The sequence below is a fragment of the Neoarius graeffei genome, chromosome 8, assembly GCF_027579695.1.
Source record: "Neoarius graeffei isolate fNeoGra1 chromosome 8, fNeoGra1.pri, whole genome shotgun sequence".
In the NCBI taxonomy this organism is placed as follows: Eukaryota; Metazoa; Chordata; class Actinopteri; order Siluriformes; family Ariidae; genus Neoarius; species Neoarius graeffei.
In genome coordinates this window covers 73,369,574-73,384,182 of record NC_083576.1, presented here as the reverse complement: position 1 = coordinate 73,384,182, position 14,609 = coordinate 73,369,574, and the positions used below count along the sequence as shown (strand labels likewise).

The 14,609-nt window shown below is 42.0% G+C and overlaps 1 protein-coding gene across 1 annotated transcript in view; it reads left to right on the top strand.

The window, feature by feature from the left end:
* Positions 1 to 14,609, top strand: part of cacna2d4b (calcium channel, voltage-dependent, alpha 2/delta subunit 4b) — a 103,576-nt gene that overhangs the window by 27,896 nt on the left and 61,071 nt on the right. Inside the window, exons 4-11 of the mRNA XM_060927031.1 lie at positions 3,638 to 3,697; positions 7,336 to 7,498; positions 7,611 to 7,742; positions 7,859 to 7,919; positions 11,393 to 11,543; positions 11,632 to 11,706; positions 12,000 to 12,089; positions 12,272 to 12,385. Coding sequence (XP_060783014.1) covers positions 3,638 to 3,697; positions 7,336 to 7,498; positions 7,611 to 7,742; positions 7,859 to 7,919; positions 11,393 to 11,543; positions 11,632 to 11,706; positions 12,000 to 12,089; positions 12,272 to 12,385 — 846 coding nt within the window. The remainder of the gene's footprint in view (positions 1 to 3,637; positions 3,698 to 7,335; positions 7,499 to 7,610; positions 7,743 to 7,858; positions 7,920 to 11,392; positions 11,544 to 11,631; positions 11,707 to 11,999; positions 12,090 to 12,271; positions 12,386 to 14,609) is intronic.

The following is a 14,609-nucleotide window of genomic DNA, read 5'->3' as shown; positions in this document are numbered from 1 at the left end:
GTCCTGACACGAGCCTGGGTGTACACCTTGGGCAAGTGTTAGTCCACCCCTGCCTCCCTCATGCCAGGGTAATGGCCTAGGTTTGTACATCCTTCGGCGGACTTGTATTGTCAACATGGCAACTTCTCCAGCACCTGGCCGTTCTACTTGTCAACTCAGCAGTGGTTCTGGCAATAAAGCATTATGTCATCTGGATAGTGAGGGGCCATTAGCCTAGTAAGGCAAGCTCCTAGTGCTAGTGACACAAACATAACGCTACTTGGGTTAGAGAGCCCATTAGCCCTGCTAGGCTATCTCCTAGTGTCAAGTCAAGTTTATTTTTATAGCGCTTTTAACAATAGACATTGTCACAAAGCAGCTTTACAGAATTTTAATGACTCAAAACACGAGCTAGGGCGGCACGGTGGTGTAGTGGTTAGCGCTGTCACCTCACAGCAAGAAGGTCCGGGTTCGAGCCCCGTGGCCGGCGAGGGCCTTTCTATGTGGAGTTTGCATGTTCTCCCCGTGTCCGCGTGGGTTTCCTCCAGGTGCTCCGGTTTCCCCCACAGTCTAAAGACATGCAGGTTAGGTTAACTGGCGACTCTAAATTGACCGTAGGTGTGAATGTGAGTGTGAATGGTTGTCTGTGTCTATGTGTCAGCCCTGTGATGACCTGGCGATTTGTCCAGGGTGTACCCCGCCTTTCGCCCATAGTCAGCTGGGATAGACTCCAGCTTGTCTGCGACCCTATAGAACAGGATAAAGCGGCTGGAGATAATGAGATGAAAACATGAGCTAATTTTATCCCTAATCCATCCCCAATGAGCAAGCCTGTGGCGACAGTGGCAAGGAAAAACTCCCTCAGACAACATGAGGAAGAAACCTCGAGAGGAACCAGACTCAAAAGGGAACCCATCCTCATTTTGGTGATAACAGACAACGTGATTATAACATTTTTAACAGTTTTAACATGAAGTCAGTTTCATTGATGTTATAAACTCTTCATTAATGGAAACTTGAGTGCAAAACTGTTCATGACAACTGCAGTCCTAAAGTTAGTATCAGAGCGTCTTCCAAGTGTGAATTTCAACTGTCCATATGGGGCCATCCTCTGCAGGAGCATTAGTGATGGTGTCACAAATAAAAACACCCTCTTCCAATTTGCCCTAAGCCAGCACGGTAAAATAGGCTGATGAAACTAATATGAAAGCCACATATTATCAACATTAAATTCAAATCACATGAACCGAGGATAATACTAAAGCTGCCTACCAAATTTCATCAAAATCCATAAATTACTTTTTGAGCTATATTGGGAAAAGACAAAATTATCCTGGATCCACATACATACATACCCAGATTTGCATCAAAATCTAATCAATTGTTCCTTGGCCCATGGCTCACCTTTCTAAATTTTCAGCAAATTCCGTTCACTACTTTTTGAGTAAAGGCCCAGTCACACAGCCAAAACTTACAATTTACGCATGAATTGCGCATAAATTTCGAGTTGTGCGCGATTCATCAGTGCTGTGCGTAATTCATAAGTTTTTTTGACGTGGAGCATCAGTAGTTGTCAGTGGATGTTCGACGAATCGGGTTTGTGCGCGATTCCAGGTTTTGAGCTGCTCAAAAATATTGATCACGCATAAGTATGCGCGATTGTGCGCCGTTTAACGTAATTCGTGCGTCCTTTGCCGTAGTTCTGACGCGGACAATGTGCGACATATGCGTGGACCGTTAGTGGTTGATCGCAAGAAATTTACCTATTTATTGTGCGCGGAGCGGATGCGATAGTGACGCCCGCTGTTCGCTAGCCATCAGTGAATCATAAGTGATCCATGCGTGATCCATGCGCGCTCTATGCGTCGTTCATCAGTGCTAGTGTGCGGTTCATGCGTGCTTATACGTGGTTCATACGCAGTTTATGCGTGGAGTGTTCGTCAATAAAAACCAGAAATTGTCCCTCTTTTGACCCTATGCACTGATGTGCATGATTTGTAAGTGATTGTAAGTGATTTGTACGTAGTTCATGCGCAATTAATCGGTGATTTTCGACCATGCACACCTCCAAAAAATGGTCAATTTCTCCACTGACAATCACGCACAAGCCAACTTTATACGTGATTTATACGTGATTTATGCGTGATCGGCTGTGTGACTGGGCCTTTACATTGGGAACAAACAAACAAACAGAGGTGAAAACATAACCTCCTCTAACAAAGTTGGTGGAGGTAAAAAGACATGTGCCTCAAATGATTTAATGTAGATTTTATTAATGGTAAATTAGTGCTCTTAAACATGGACCCAAGGAATGTGGGGAAATATTGGCAAAGGCTCTGATCACACTACAGCTCGTGATGGGTTTGCGAATACTTGACGATGAAAAATTGGTAGCATCGCCATCAATCATGTAATACACAGTGAATGTTCTCCGAGCTTCGCAACTTGTTTTTTCAGTGTGTCTCCAACTCGTGAGCGGCCGAAAACATCATGGAAAAATTTCAGTGCATGAATTGGAACTTGGTGGCGATGTTTTTGTTTGTAAACTAAACAGCGAATACTCGCAGATGGGTTTGGGAGCACTTCCCGAAGCTCAGGGAAGCATCACCAACAAATGCCTTATTTTCATCAATAACCCATCGCAAAGCATCACAAGCTGTAGTGTGACCATAGCCTAAGGGTAGCAATAGCTTTATTCCTAATTTTTAAAATGTTAGCTTGTATAATAACAAGCTGAGTGCTAATTACTAGCTGCTACGGTTCATACCATGGTCATAAATAGAAAAATGACATGTTACAGGGGTGGCACGGTGGTGTAGTGGTTAGCACTGTCACCTCACAGCAAGAAGGTTCTGGGTTTGAGCCCAGGGGCTGACGGGGCCTTTTCTGTGTGGAGTTTGCATGTTCTTCCTGTGTCTGTGTGGGTTTCCTCCAGGTGCTCTGGTTTCCCCCACATGGATGGCTACGTTACAGTCATGAGTATTCGGTCCCATTCTTGTTGTCACATCTGTTAAAGTTTTGATCTGTTCCACTCAAATTCAGATCAACTCCTTAAAGATGTCAGATGCTAAAATGCATATAGTGATGGTTGAAACTGCACTGAGTAGAAAGTAAAGATGTTTCTTTTGAAATGTAAGAAGTAAACATCAAAAGTACTGGTTGGAAGAAAAGCTCAAGCACAGAAGAGAAACTTAAAACTCAGTAGCAGTAGTAGAGTAACTGTACTTTGTTACTGCATTTCTATTTTTCTGTTTGGATTTGAGTTATATTTGAATTTGTTTAGTGGCTTTGTGTACAGATGAGGCTCAAATAATAGCTGTGCCATTTGTTTGTAATCAGAGATTCATAGCAATACACCTGTCTGCTTTCTATTTAAAGGGAAATTTATTACCAGTCCCTCTTCCTTCTTACTCCTGCTTAAGCTGCAAGTAGTGGGTGATTTATTTTTGATGAATTTAGTAATTGGCAGTAAAGTGGTGCTTTCGTGGTGCATACATTTACTACTTCATGCTTGGGTAAAATTAAAATGTCCAGCAGTGCTTTAATGACCTCTGTGACTGAGAGGTTTCATATTCCTGACTAAGAGCTCATTTATAAATAAAACAGCAATAGAATGAAATGATCTGAATGTAACTGTCCTTGTATGGTCTCTCTCCAGCGACTGGCAGATACAGTTGAGGATGCAGATCTCTATCATGAATTTAATGCAAGTTTAGAGGTGAGTTCAAGACAAGTTCACCACAAGACGGAGCAAAGGATAAAAATAAGATAATTAATTTCCAAAAATACATTTAATAAAGCATATACAGGAACATCAGAATTATGGCCAGCCTTCCTGAAAACAAGCAAAGCTGATTGTATAATATATAGAGTGCCCTCCACAATTCTTGGCACCCCTTATAAAGACGAGTAAAAAGGGTTAGGAAAAAAAATCCACCTTTTGGTGAGGTCGCTTGAGAAAATGAGAAAAATCGAGCCTTTCATTGAAATAAATTTATTCAGAGAAAAACAAATCCCTCATCGAGAAATCGTTACTAAAAAAAAAAACCACATGCCACTATTATTGACACCCATGGAAATTATAGTAAACACAATGTAACTGAAGCATGTTTCCCATTTAAATTGTACATGTTTGAGTTGATTGGAGTGTGTAGGAACTTTCAAGTTGTAATCCATGACTTCCTGATAAACTGGGGTACAAATATGAGGTGACACAGAGGCCAAATTCCCTTAGTCATCCATCAACATGGGAAAGAACTGGTACAATTTTGCCTGGAAGAGGACCCAAGTTTATTTTGCCCCCACATACAGTGAGGAGAAGGGTAAGAGAGGCAAAAAAAAAAAAAATCCCCAAGGATCAGTGTTGATGAATTACAGTGGAGCTTGAAAGTTTGTGAACCATTTAGAATTTTCTATATTTCCGCATAAATATGATCTAAAACCAAATCAGATTTTCACACAAGTCCTAAAAGTAGATAAAGAGAACCCAGTTAAACAAATGAGACAAAAATATTATACTTGGTCATTTATTTATTGAGGAAAATGATCCAATATTACATATCTCTGAGTGGCAAAAGTATGTGAACTTTTGCTTTGTATCTGGTGTGACCCCCTTGTGCAGCAATAACTGCAACTAAACGTTTCTGGTAACTGTTGATCAGTCCTGCACACCGGCTTGGAGGAATTTTAGCCCGTTCCTCCGTACAGAACAGCTTCAACTCTGGGATGTTGGTGGGTTTCCTCACATGAACTGCTCGCTTCAGGCCCTTCCACAACATTTCGATTGGATTAAGGTCAGGACTTTGACTTGGCCATTCCAAAATATTAACTTTTATTCTTCTTTAACCATTTTTTGGTAGAACGACTTGTGTGCTTAGGGTTGTTGTCTTGCTGCATGACCCACCTTCTCTTGAGATTCAGTTCATGGACAGATGTCCTGGCATTTTCCTTTAGAATTCGCTGGTATAATTCAGAATTCATTGTTCCATCAATGATGGCAAGCTGTCCTGGTCCAGATGCAGCAAAACAGGCCCAAACCATGATACTACCACCACCATGTTTCACAGATGGGATAAGGTTCTTATGCTGGAATGCAGTGTTTTCCTTTCTCCAAACATAACGCTTCTCATTTAAACCAAAAAGTTCTATTTTGGTCTCATCCATCCACAAAACATTTTTCAATAGCCTTTTGGCTTGTCCACGTGATCTTTAGCAAGCTGCAGACGAGCAGCAATGATCTTTTTGGAGAGCAGTGGCTTTCTCCTTGCAACCCTGCCATGCACACCATTGTTGTTCAGTGTTCTCCTGATTGTGGACTCATGAACATTAACATTAGCCAATGTGAGGGAGGCCTTCAGTTGCTTAGAAGTTACCCTGGGGTCCTTTGTGTCCTTGCCGACTATTACACGTCTTGCTCTTGGAGTGATCTTTGTTGGTTGACCACTCCTGGGGAGGGTAACAATGGTCTTGAATTTTCTCCATTTGTACACAATCTGTCTGACTGTGAATTGGTGGAGTCCAAACTCTTTAGAGATGGTTTTGTAACCTTTTCCAGCCTGATGGGCATCAACAACACTTTCTGAGGTCCTCAGAAATCTCCTTTGTTCGTGCCATGATACACTTCCACAAACACGTGTTGTGAGGATCAGACTTTGATAGATCCCTGTTCTTTAAATAAAACAGGGTGCCCACTCACACCTGATTGTCATCCCATTGATTGAAAACACTTGACTCTAATTTCACCTTCAAATGGGTTCACAAACTTTCAAGCACCACTGTACAAGAAAAAGTAAAATCTCAGGGTTTCCCAGTCTCCAAAACCACCATCAGACTCCACCTAAATTACATCAGATTATTTTGAAGGTATGCCAGAAAAAAAGCCTTTTCTGTTAGTTAACCACAAAAGTAAGTGCCTGGAGTTTGTGAAACACTACTACAACTTTGACTGCAACTGTGTTCTGTGGTCTGATGGAGTAAAAATGGAGCTTTTCTGGCGATAAACGCTGAAGGTGGGTTTGGTGTTAAAAGAAGGATGGTTATCATGAAAAGAACCCGATCCCAACTGGAAAATATGGTGGAAGTTCTGTGATGTTTTGGGGCTATTTTTCCTTCAAAGGCCCTGGAAACCTTGTTTGGGTACATGGCATCATGGACTCCATGAAATATCAGGACATTTTAAATCAAAATGTAGCTACCTCTCCCAGGAAACTAAAACTAGGTCATCATTGGCTCTTACAGCAGGACAGTGATCTGAAGCACATGTCCAAGTCAATGCAAAAATGGTTCATTGTTCACAGAATCAACCTTCTCTCCTGGCCATCTCACTCCCCTGACCTGAACCCCATTGAAAACTTGTGGGGTGAACTGAAGAGGAGAGGGCCTTGGACCCTGGATGATCTGGAGAGATTGTGTAAAGAGGAACGGTCTCAGATGCCCTGCTCTGTATCTCCAACCTTATAAAATGTTATCGGAGAAGACTCGGTGCTGTTTTACTGACAAAGGGAGGTTGTACAAAGTATTAAATGCAGGGGTGCCAATAATAGTGGCACATGTGTTTTTGTTGAAAATATATTTCTTGAGGGATTTGTTTTGCCATAAATACATTTTTCAATTAAAGGTTGGATTTTTCTCATTTTTTTTCAGTGTGAGATGAAGCGACTTCACCAAAAGATGGATTTTTTTCTAACCCTTTTTACTAATCTTTACAAGGGGTGCCAATAATCATGGAGGGCACTGTGTGTGTGTGTGTGTGTGTAATCTTGTGTATATATGAAATAATTTCCATGATGTGTGCCAGTAATTCTGGACTTGACTGTAAAATACTATTTCTAATATATTCATACTTAATCTTCTTATATATGCATAGAACAATTATTTCATGTATTATTATAAGACTGAAGGGCGGCACGGTGGTGTAGTGGTTAGCACTGTCGCCTCTGGGTTCAAGCCCAGTGGTCGATGGGGTCCTTTCTGTGTGGAGTTTGCATGTTCTTCCCGTGTCTGTGTGGGTTTCCTCTGGGTGCTCCGGTTTCCCCTACAATCCAAAGACATGCAGGTTAGGCTAATTGGTGGCTCTAAATTGGCCGTATGTGTGAGTGTGAATGGTTGTTTGTCTCTATGTGTCATCCCTGTAATGATCTGGCGACTTGTCCAGAGTGTACCCCGCCTCTCACCCATCATCAGCTGGGGTAGGCTCCAGGTTGCATGCGACCATGCACAGGATAAGCGGTTACAGATAATGGATGGATATAATACTGAATGTGTGTCACTAAACATGAGAAAACTGCTACTTAGTAAATATCACATTTTTCATTGTAAAATATTTCTTCAAAATTTCTGTTGCCCTTTTCAAAATAGTTTGACTATTTCAACTCCCTGCTCATAAACACAATGGATGAGGATGGCAACTACATTGAACTTGGTGGCGAGTTTCCACTGGAAGAGAATGAGCACTTTAACAATCTGCCAGTTAACACATTAATGAGTGACATCCAAGTCCCAACCAATGTGTACAACAAAGGTAAGGCACCTTTCAAATAATACTGATATCATATGACTCGTACTGTCATTTGATAAGTAAATTGAATGTGCATTATTTCATTAGCCTACCATCTCCATCTCTTTGAGCTTAGACCCAGACATTCTGAACGGTGTGTACATGTCCGAGGCTTTGAATGACGTCTTCATCAGTAACTTCCAGAAAGACCCGACTCTCACATGGCAGTTCTTTGGAAGTTCAACTGGTTTCTTCAGACTCTATCCAGGTACACTGAGAGACTACAGGGTCACATAATTTAGTTCTGAAAATGTTTGCCACTATATTCGATATACCCTTGCTCTTAGACTCATTCACCCAGTGATACATTTTCTCCTCCGTTAGGCATCAAGTGGACTCCAGACCCGAATGGAGTGGTTGCATTTGACTGTCGAAATAGAAACTGGTGAGAACTAGAGATAGAAAATGCTGATACTACACACAGCTGGATGAAATCAGATTTGTCTGGATGTCTGGTTGTGTCGTTCTGGACCTTATCGAGGCTGTGATAGCTGCTTAGTTGTGTGCACGAGCTCCTGAAATGTCTGCTGCTTTTAAAACTGGCAGTATATCTAGCGAAGCTCTGATTCCAGTCCAATACTTTAATCCACTCTTTAAGTAGTTAGCAGCTCAATCACCAGGTCAATGACGCTCAACTGGGCACCATATGTGGCTGTTTATATACAGTAGCTGTACATGATAGTAGACATATGGGTGGTTATTACTTTTTGTTTACTTGTTTTTTCAATTTTTAAAAGAACTTATTATTTGGTTTTACTTCCCAAACTATAAAGAAATGAGTAATTAAAAATATATTTCCTAAATTTGTCCCTAATTTGGTCACATGCTAATTCCCACCCACCAGCCAGCTCACCCCTATCAAGCAATAGCTACCAATCGGGTAGCGTAATGTCTAACACGTGCTTCCTCCAAGACACGTGAAGTCAGCCAAGTACATTTTTTTCAAACTGCTGCTCATGCTTCATCACAGGGCAATGTAACAAACACAGAGGAAAGCTCTCCCCCCTTTTTTCCACATCCATGACAGGGGAGAGAGAGACAGAATGCCATCCTTTCTACCCAGACAGCACGGCCAATTTTATTCCCCAAACTTCTGTCCACGGTTGGCTGTGGTATCATCAATAATCTGACTCATGTACTGTATAATGACAGTACAAATGCTTTACTGTTTCATCATTAAGGAGTCCCACAAAGGAGTCCTTTAAAGTTTAAACTATAGCCACTCTGACCATTTACAAAAGATGTCACAAATGTGACACACATCGCTGAGTGTGCAAACCACATCATTCAATATACTCCTTGGTTCATGGACTTTCTTTGTCCCACATGCTTTATATCTGAGCTCCTGTTCCTGTAAAGAAGCAGTTGGGTTCTTCCAGATCCTTGTCCAGATATACACATCTATATCAAAGATTCTCAAAATATTTTGAGACTCTAAATCTGTATGATAATATTTTGCATAGCCAATGATCTTTCTATTCCTAAATTTGCTGCAGAGTTCACAAGTTTGGTCCAAGTTCACTTTATGTATCAGCTGGCTTGTTTTTGATTGTGGATTTGGATGGAACCATTTCATTTTATTTCAATTCAAGTAACGATTCAAACAGACTAATAATGATAAGAATTCAATAAATAAATACAGCTGCAAATGGTGATGAAGGGCCCGAGCACCTCCGGTATACCAAATCTGGCATGAATCCAACAAACTGCCTATAGTATGTCAAAATATAACACGTGTCAAAATGCACAAAACCAAAAATAAATCACTTCCTGTTGAGTATGGCTAATATAATGTACCTTACAATATTGTTCATCTTGGGGCACCCCACACACTTACCAAATTTGACATGGATAGGCAAAACTATATACCGGGCAAAAGTCTCAATGGCATGTGGGAGCGCTATGGAGTCCCTTGAACACACTCAGGACCAAACCTCTATCCCTGAGTAGCGGTGGCCAGGACTGATGGGTGTACCAAATTTCATGAGTTTTCGCCCATGGGAACCACCTCAAAAATGGCCAAGTCTTGAAGAAAAAGAAGAAATAATAAGAAGAATCCTTAGGAAAACAATAGGGCCTTGCACCTTGGTGCAGTGCCCTCCGGTGGACACTGGAGGCCACACACCTCCAGTGCTCAGGCCCTAACTAGAAGGGCACTCGGGAAAGTGCATACCTCTACCAAGCCACATATTTGGATTTGCATTAAAATCTAATCAATTATTCCTTGGCCCTTTGGCCTTTGGACCTTTCCTCAATCTTTCATCAAAATCTGTTTACTACTTTTTGAGTTACATTGGGAACAGACAAACAAACAAACAAATGGAGGCAAAAACATAACCTTCTCCAACAAAGTTCACTGAGGTAAATCTAAAAAGTTGGATTGTAATCTCCACCACTGTAACTAAATTAACTAAACATGCCTGTGGAAAAGCCTCAAGGACATTGTGAATCTTCTGACCCCACTTTGAGAACCACTGTTGTACTCAATAGTTTTAAAACTGGCTTCTCCATTTTTGTGAATCAACTTTAATTTCTGTAGAAATATAGAGATAGCAAGGGAGATGGTTCTACTGGCAGGTTTCTACTACAGTTAGCTTATCTGAAGCATAATTAAGATTTTTCTCTTGATTTAAACAAGAGAAACGACTAATAAATAGGCTTTTAATTTACTTGACTTGCTTCTTTATATACTAGCCAAAATTAATTCAAAATTGGAATACAAAACAGCAAAGCCAAAATGTCATGTACAGTTCATAAGGTGGATTATCAGACCATAAGAAAATGTCAAAAGAACATGAACGATATCCATATCAATGACGTCAGAAGTTGAAATCTGAGTAGGGAGTCACACGACCAAGTCACAAAATTAATAACGGGTATGACCACCGTGTGCATGAAGCACAGCGGTGTATCGATGACACATAGAGGCTATCAAATGAGCATGGAAGGCCTGTGGAATAGCTTGCCATATCCTCTCCGACTCTCGTGCCAAGTCACGAATGTTATCTGGTGGATGTGGAAGACAGCGTAGATGGCGCTCCAAATGTTGAACCTCGATTCGTTTGTAAAAACAGCATTCCTCCATCAGATCAGAGGTTGGCGAACATGACTTCAGCACCATCTTTGACGGTTTAATCAATGATGTTGTGTCAGAATTAGCCGCATGGCGGGCCGTCGTGGTTGAATCCCGTATTGACATAAGCAATTCCTGACTGTGTTGAGGTGGATATGGCACAGTCCTGGAATGGTCTGGGAGGTGGTCACTGAAGTCTGGAACCTGTGATGGAGATGAGTCACCCGAATCCATCTGTCCTGTCTTGGCGTCATTACTCGGGGACGTCCAGAACGTGGGTGATCGGCGACATCATTGGTGTTCCAATAATGTCTTACCAATGCAGAAATTGTGTTACGGTGGCAGTAGAAATGTGCTGCCACCTGTTGTTGAGTCATTCCTGGTCGGATCATTCCAATGGCTTAATGACGTTGGGCAGTTGTTAATCTTGGCATGACGTGCGTGTGATTTATCCTGTGAATTTGTGAAAGATTGAATGTCCAAAGGTCAAGCTTTCCAAAGAGACAGGAATTTGTGAGATCCCTGTGCTCTATGCAGCTGCATGAGATGCATGTGCGTTAACACATTGCACATCCCTATGCCGTCGTCAATGATGTCATGTCGCCTGGCACGTGCATACATGTTTGAGTGTATCCAGTAATTGCTATGTTCATATCTGTATTTAGTGCAATGTACGTCTATATTTGTGTGCAGTTTCTTTATGTGGCTAGTATATTTAATTCTATAAGAAAGGATGGCAGTAGTTTTTGTCCATGGTTGATTATTGGTGTCTCTCACCGCCGCAGGTACATTCAGGCAGCTACGTCTCCGAAAGACATCATCATAGTGGTAGATATCAGTGGCAGTATGAAGGGCCTGAAGCTCACTATCGCCAAACACACCATCAACACCATCCTGGACACTCTGGGGGAAAATGATTTCGTCAACATTATTGCAGTATGTCTGTTTTATCCATTTCAGTAATCCCTGCAAGGAATAAGTTTCAAAGAACAGCTAGTCATTATTGCTGTTATTTTTCCTGCAGTACACTGATTACATTCAGTATGTGGAACCCTGTTTCAAAGGCACACTTGTGCAGGCGGATCTGGACAACAGGGAGGTATGTTTGAGCTGTATGTCTGTGCCAGGATGGCTTAAGGGGTTGTTATGGAGAGCAGGTAATGATATTACCACGTTGCATCTGCTCAGGTCCTCTCAGGAAGGACCTGAGCAGATGCAACGTCATCTCTGATCTCAAAATCAGAGATGACTTTGTTATTCATGAAGTGCTACAGGTCCAAGCTTGATCAGATAACAGGAAATTCTTTAAAAAAAAATGAAGCAAAACAGAAAGAAAAAAATCATTAGTATTTTGAATATTTGGTGCGACTCTGTCTGTTTTGCCATCCTCAGCATTTTAAGCTGCTTGTAGAAGACCTGCATGTAAAGGGCGAGGGGAAAGTTAAAAAAGCCATGAAGGAGTCTTTCTGGGTATTGAATGAGGTCAGTAATGAACATTTACAGTTACATGTTATTCACGTCATTTCAGGAGGCTTGTGCTTGTATTTTTGAATGTGCCTGAGCTTTTCGACATCAAGATCTGTCTTTGGCACTCTCTCTCTCTCTCTCTCTCTCTCTCTCTCTCTCTCTCTCTGTATGTGTGTGTGACTGTTCCTCTTGGCCAGGCCACAGCGAATGGGCAGGGCAGCTTGTGCAATCAGGCCATCATGCTCATCACAGATGGAGCCATGGAAGATTTCCAGTCTGTGTTCGAGGAGTTCAACTGGCCTGAGAGGAAGGTAATGGACAATCTGTTCTGTCCATAAACACACCAGAAGAAATACGAGTATGATAAGTAAATTATTTCATTTCAGTCATAACAGTTAATTAGAATATATAATATTTGCATTTGTGTTCTCCATAACACTTTTAAATAAAATATACAAAACAAATAAAATAAACATCCTTTATTTAAATAGATGATGATGGAATTTAAAATATTTTAGCTTAATTTATCAGATTTATCAACCAGTTTTGATTATATGAATAGTTTGTCCAAAAATAAAATTTACAACAATGCACCAATAGTGTATGTATATCCTCCAGTATTTATTTATTTATTTATTTTTTACATTAGGAAACACAAAATATGCAAAGGAGACCCCGAACTGTTGAGCAAATAAAATTGTACACTCACCGGCCACTTTAAAGGTGCCCTTCCACCAAAAACGTTTAATACTGGCTCTTTTTGAAGTACCATCGTTTACTTTGAGTTGCATATGCATGCTGCATGTGAAAATGTAATTCTACTCCCATTCCCTGTATTAGCTTATGAAAGAAAATAGTCGGAAAAATGAGCGGATCAGAAAAAGCCATACGAAGTTACGTCACTTCGAAAATTAGTATTCATGGCCTCGCCCACCTTGGCTTGCGACCGCCCATGGGAAGAAAGCGCGAGGAGAGAGACGTAATTCGCCCCGAGGCGAGGCACGGTGCTCCGCATCAGTTTCGTTTCTAACGGCGGCTCCAGCCCAACTTTGCACGCTCGTAACTCAGGCAGGGGAGGTCCCAGCCTCCCCAGACTTGGCAGTCAGCGGTCTCTGCCCTCTCCCAAACGAAAAAGTGCTCCCTGGGCGGGCTAGCTCCACGCCTCGGGATGTAATTCACCTAACCCTAGGTCCCAGCCTCCCCAGACTTGGCAGCCAGCGACCCCTGCCCTCTTCCGAACAAACCAGCGCTGCTAGGGCCCGTCAGCTCCCAGCCAGGGGACGTTATTCCCCCCACACCCCCCGAGGCGAGCTCCGTTCCGTGCCTCGTGCCTTGATGAGAGCCGCTGCCGCAAGGAGTATTCAATTAAATAAATAAATAAATAAATAAATGAACAAACGAATGAATGACTCCCTCCCAGTCACACACACACACAAGTGTTCTGGTTGGGGAGAGAGCTCCCTTCTTCTGCTCTCCCTCTCCTCTTATAGGGCGCAGTCACTGGGGAAGACACACAAACACACGTTAATTCCCGTCAGGTGCAGTGATTCTGCCACTTACCTTCCCTAACTCTGCCCTCCATTCACAGACCGATGCTCAGCCATGCCCCCGCTGCCACATCTACGTTGTTATTGGTCAAAACATTGATGTCGAGACCATAATAGCCAATCGAAACAGTTTTTACAAAGACACCCACATCCGCTTGTTCTGACCCACTGGAGGTAGCGTCACAGTGCTGTTAGCCAATCAGAGGTAACATGTTTACTGATTGCTGTTAGCCAATCAGAGGTAACATGTTTACATGTCATGAATATTAATGAGTAAGAGCTGAAATCCTGTTGTTCTCCCGCCACCCACTCCTCCACCAAACTAGAACAGCCTGAAACAGGAGAACCACAGCATTTTTTTCACCAAAACCGGCTCAGGGGGCATTCATTCATACTAGAGACCACCGCACAATTAATGAAAAAACGATGCAAGGGGACCTTTAATAGGAACTTGTTCTTGATTCTAAGATTCCTGTTCTTGGCTGGCAGGACTAGAACCCAGTGTGATCTTCTACTGTTGCATGCTGAGATGCTTTTCTGCTCACCACGGTTGTAAAGAGTTGCTATGAGTTACTACAGTATATCCTTCCTGGCAGCTCGAACCAATCTGTCCATTTTCCTCTGACCTCTCTTATCAACATGGCGTTTATTTCCACCCACAGAACTGTCGCTTGTTCGATGTTTTTTGCTTTTTGCACCATTCTGTGTAAACTCTAGAGACTGTTGTGTGTGAAAACCCCAGGAGATCAGCAGTTTCTGAAATGCTCAAACCAGTCCATCTGGCTCAAACCAACACCCATGCCACAGTGAAAGTCATACTTTGAGATCACAGTTTTTCCCATTCCGATGTTTGAAGTGAACATTAACTGAAGCTCTTGATTTGTATCTGCGTGATTTTATGCATCGTGCTGCTGTCAAGGGATCGGCCGATTAGATAACTGCATAAAACAGCAGGTGGATGGGTGTTCCTAATAAAATGGCCGGTGAG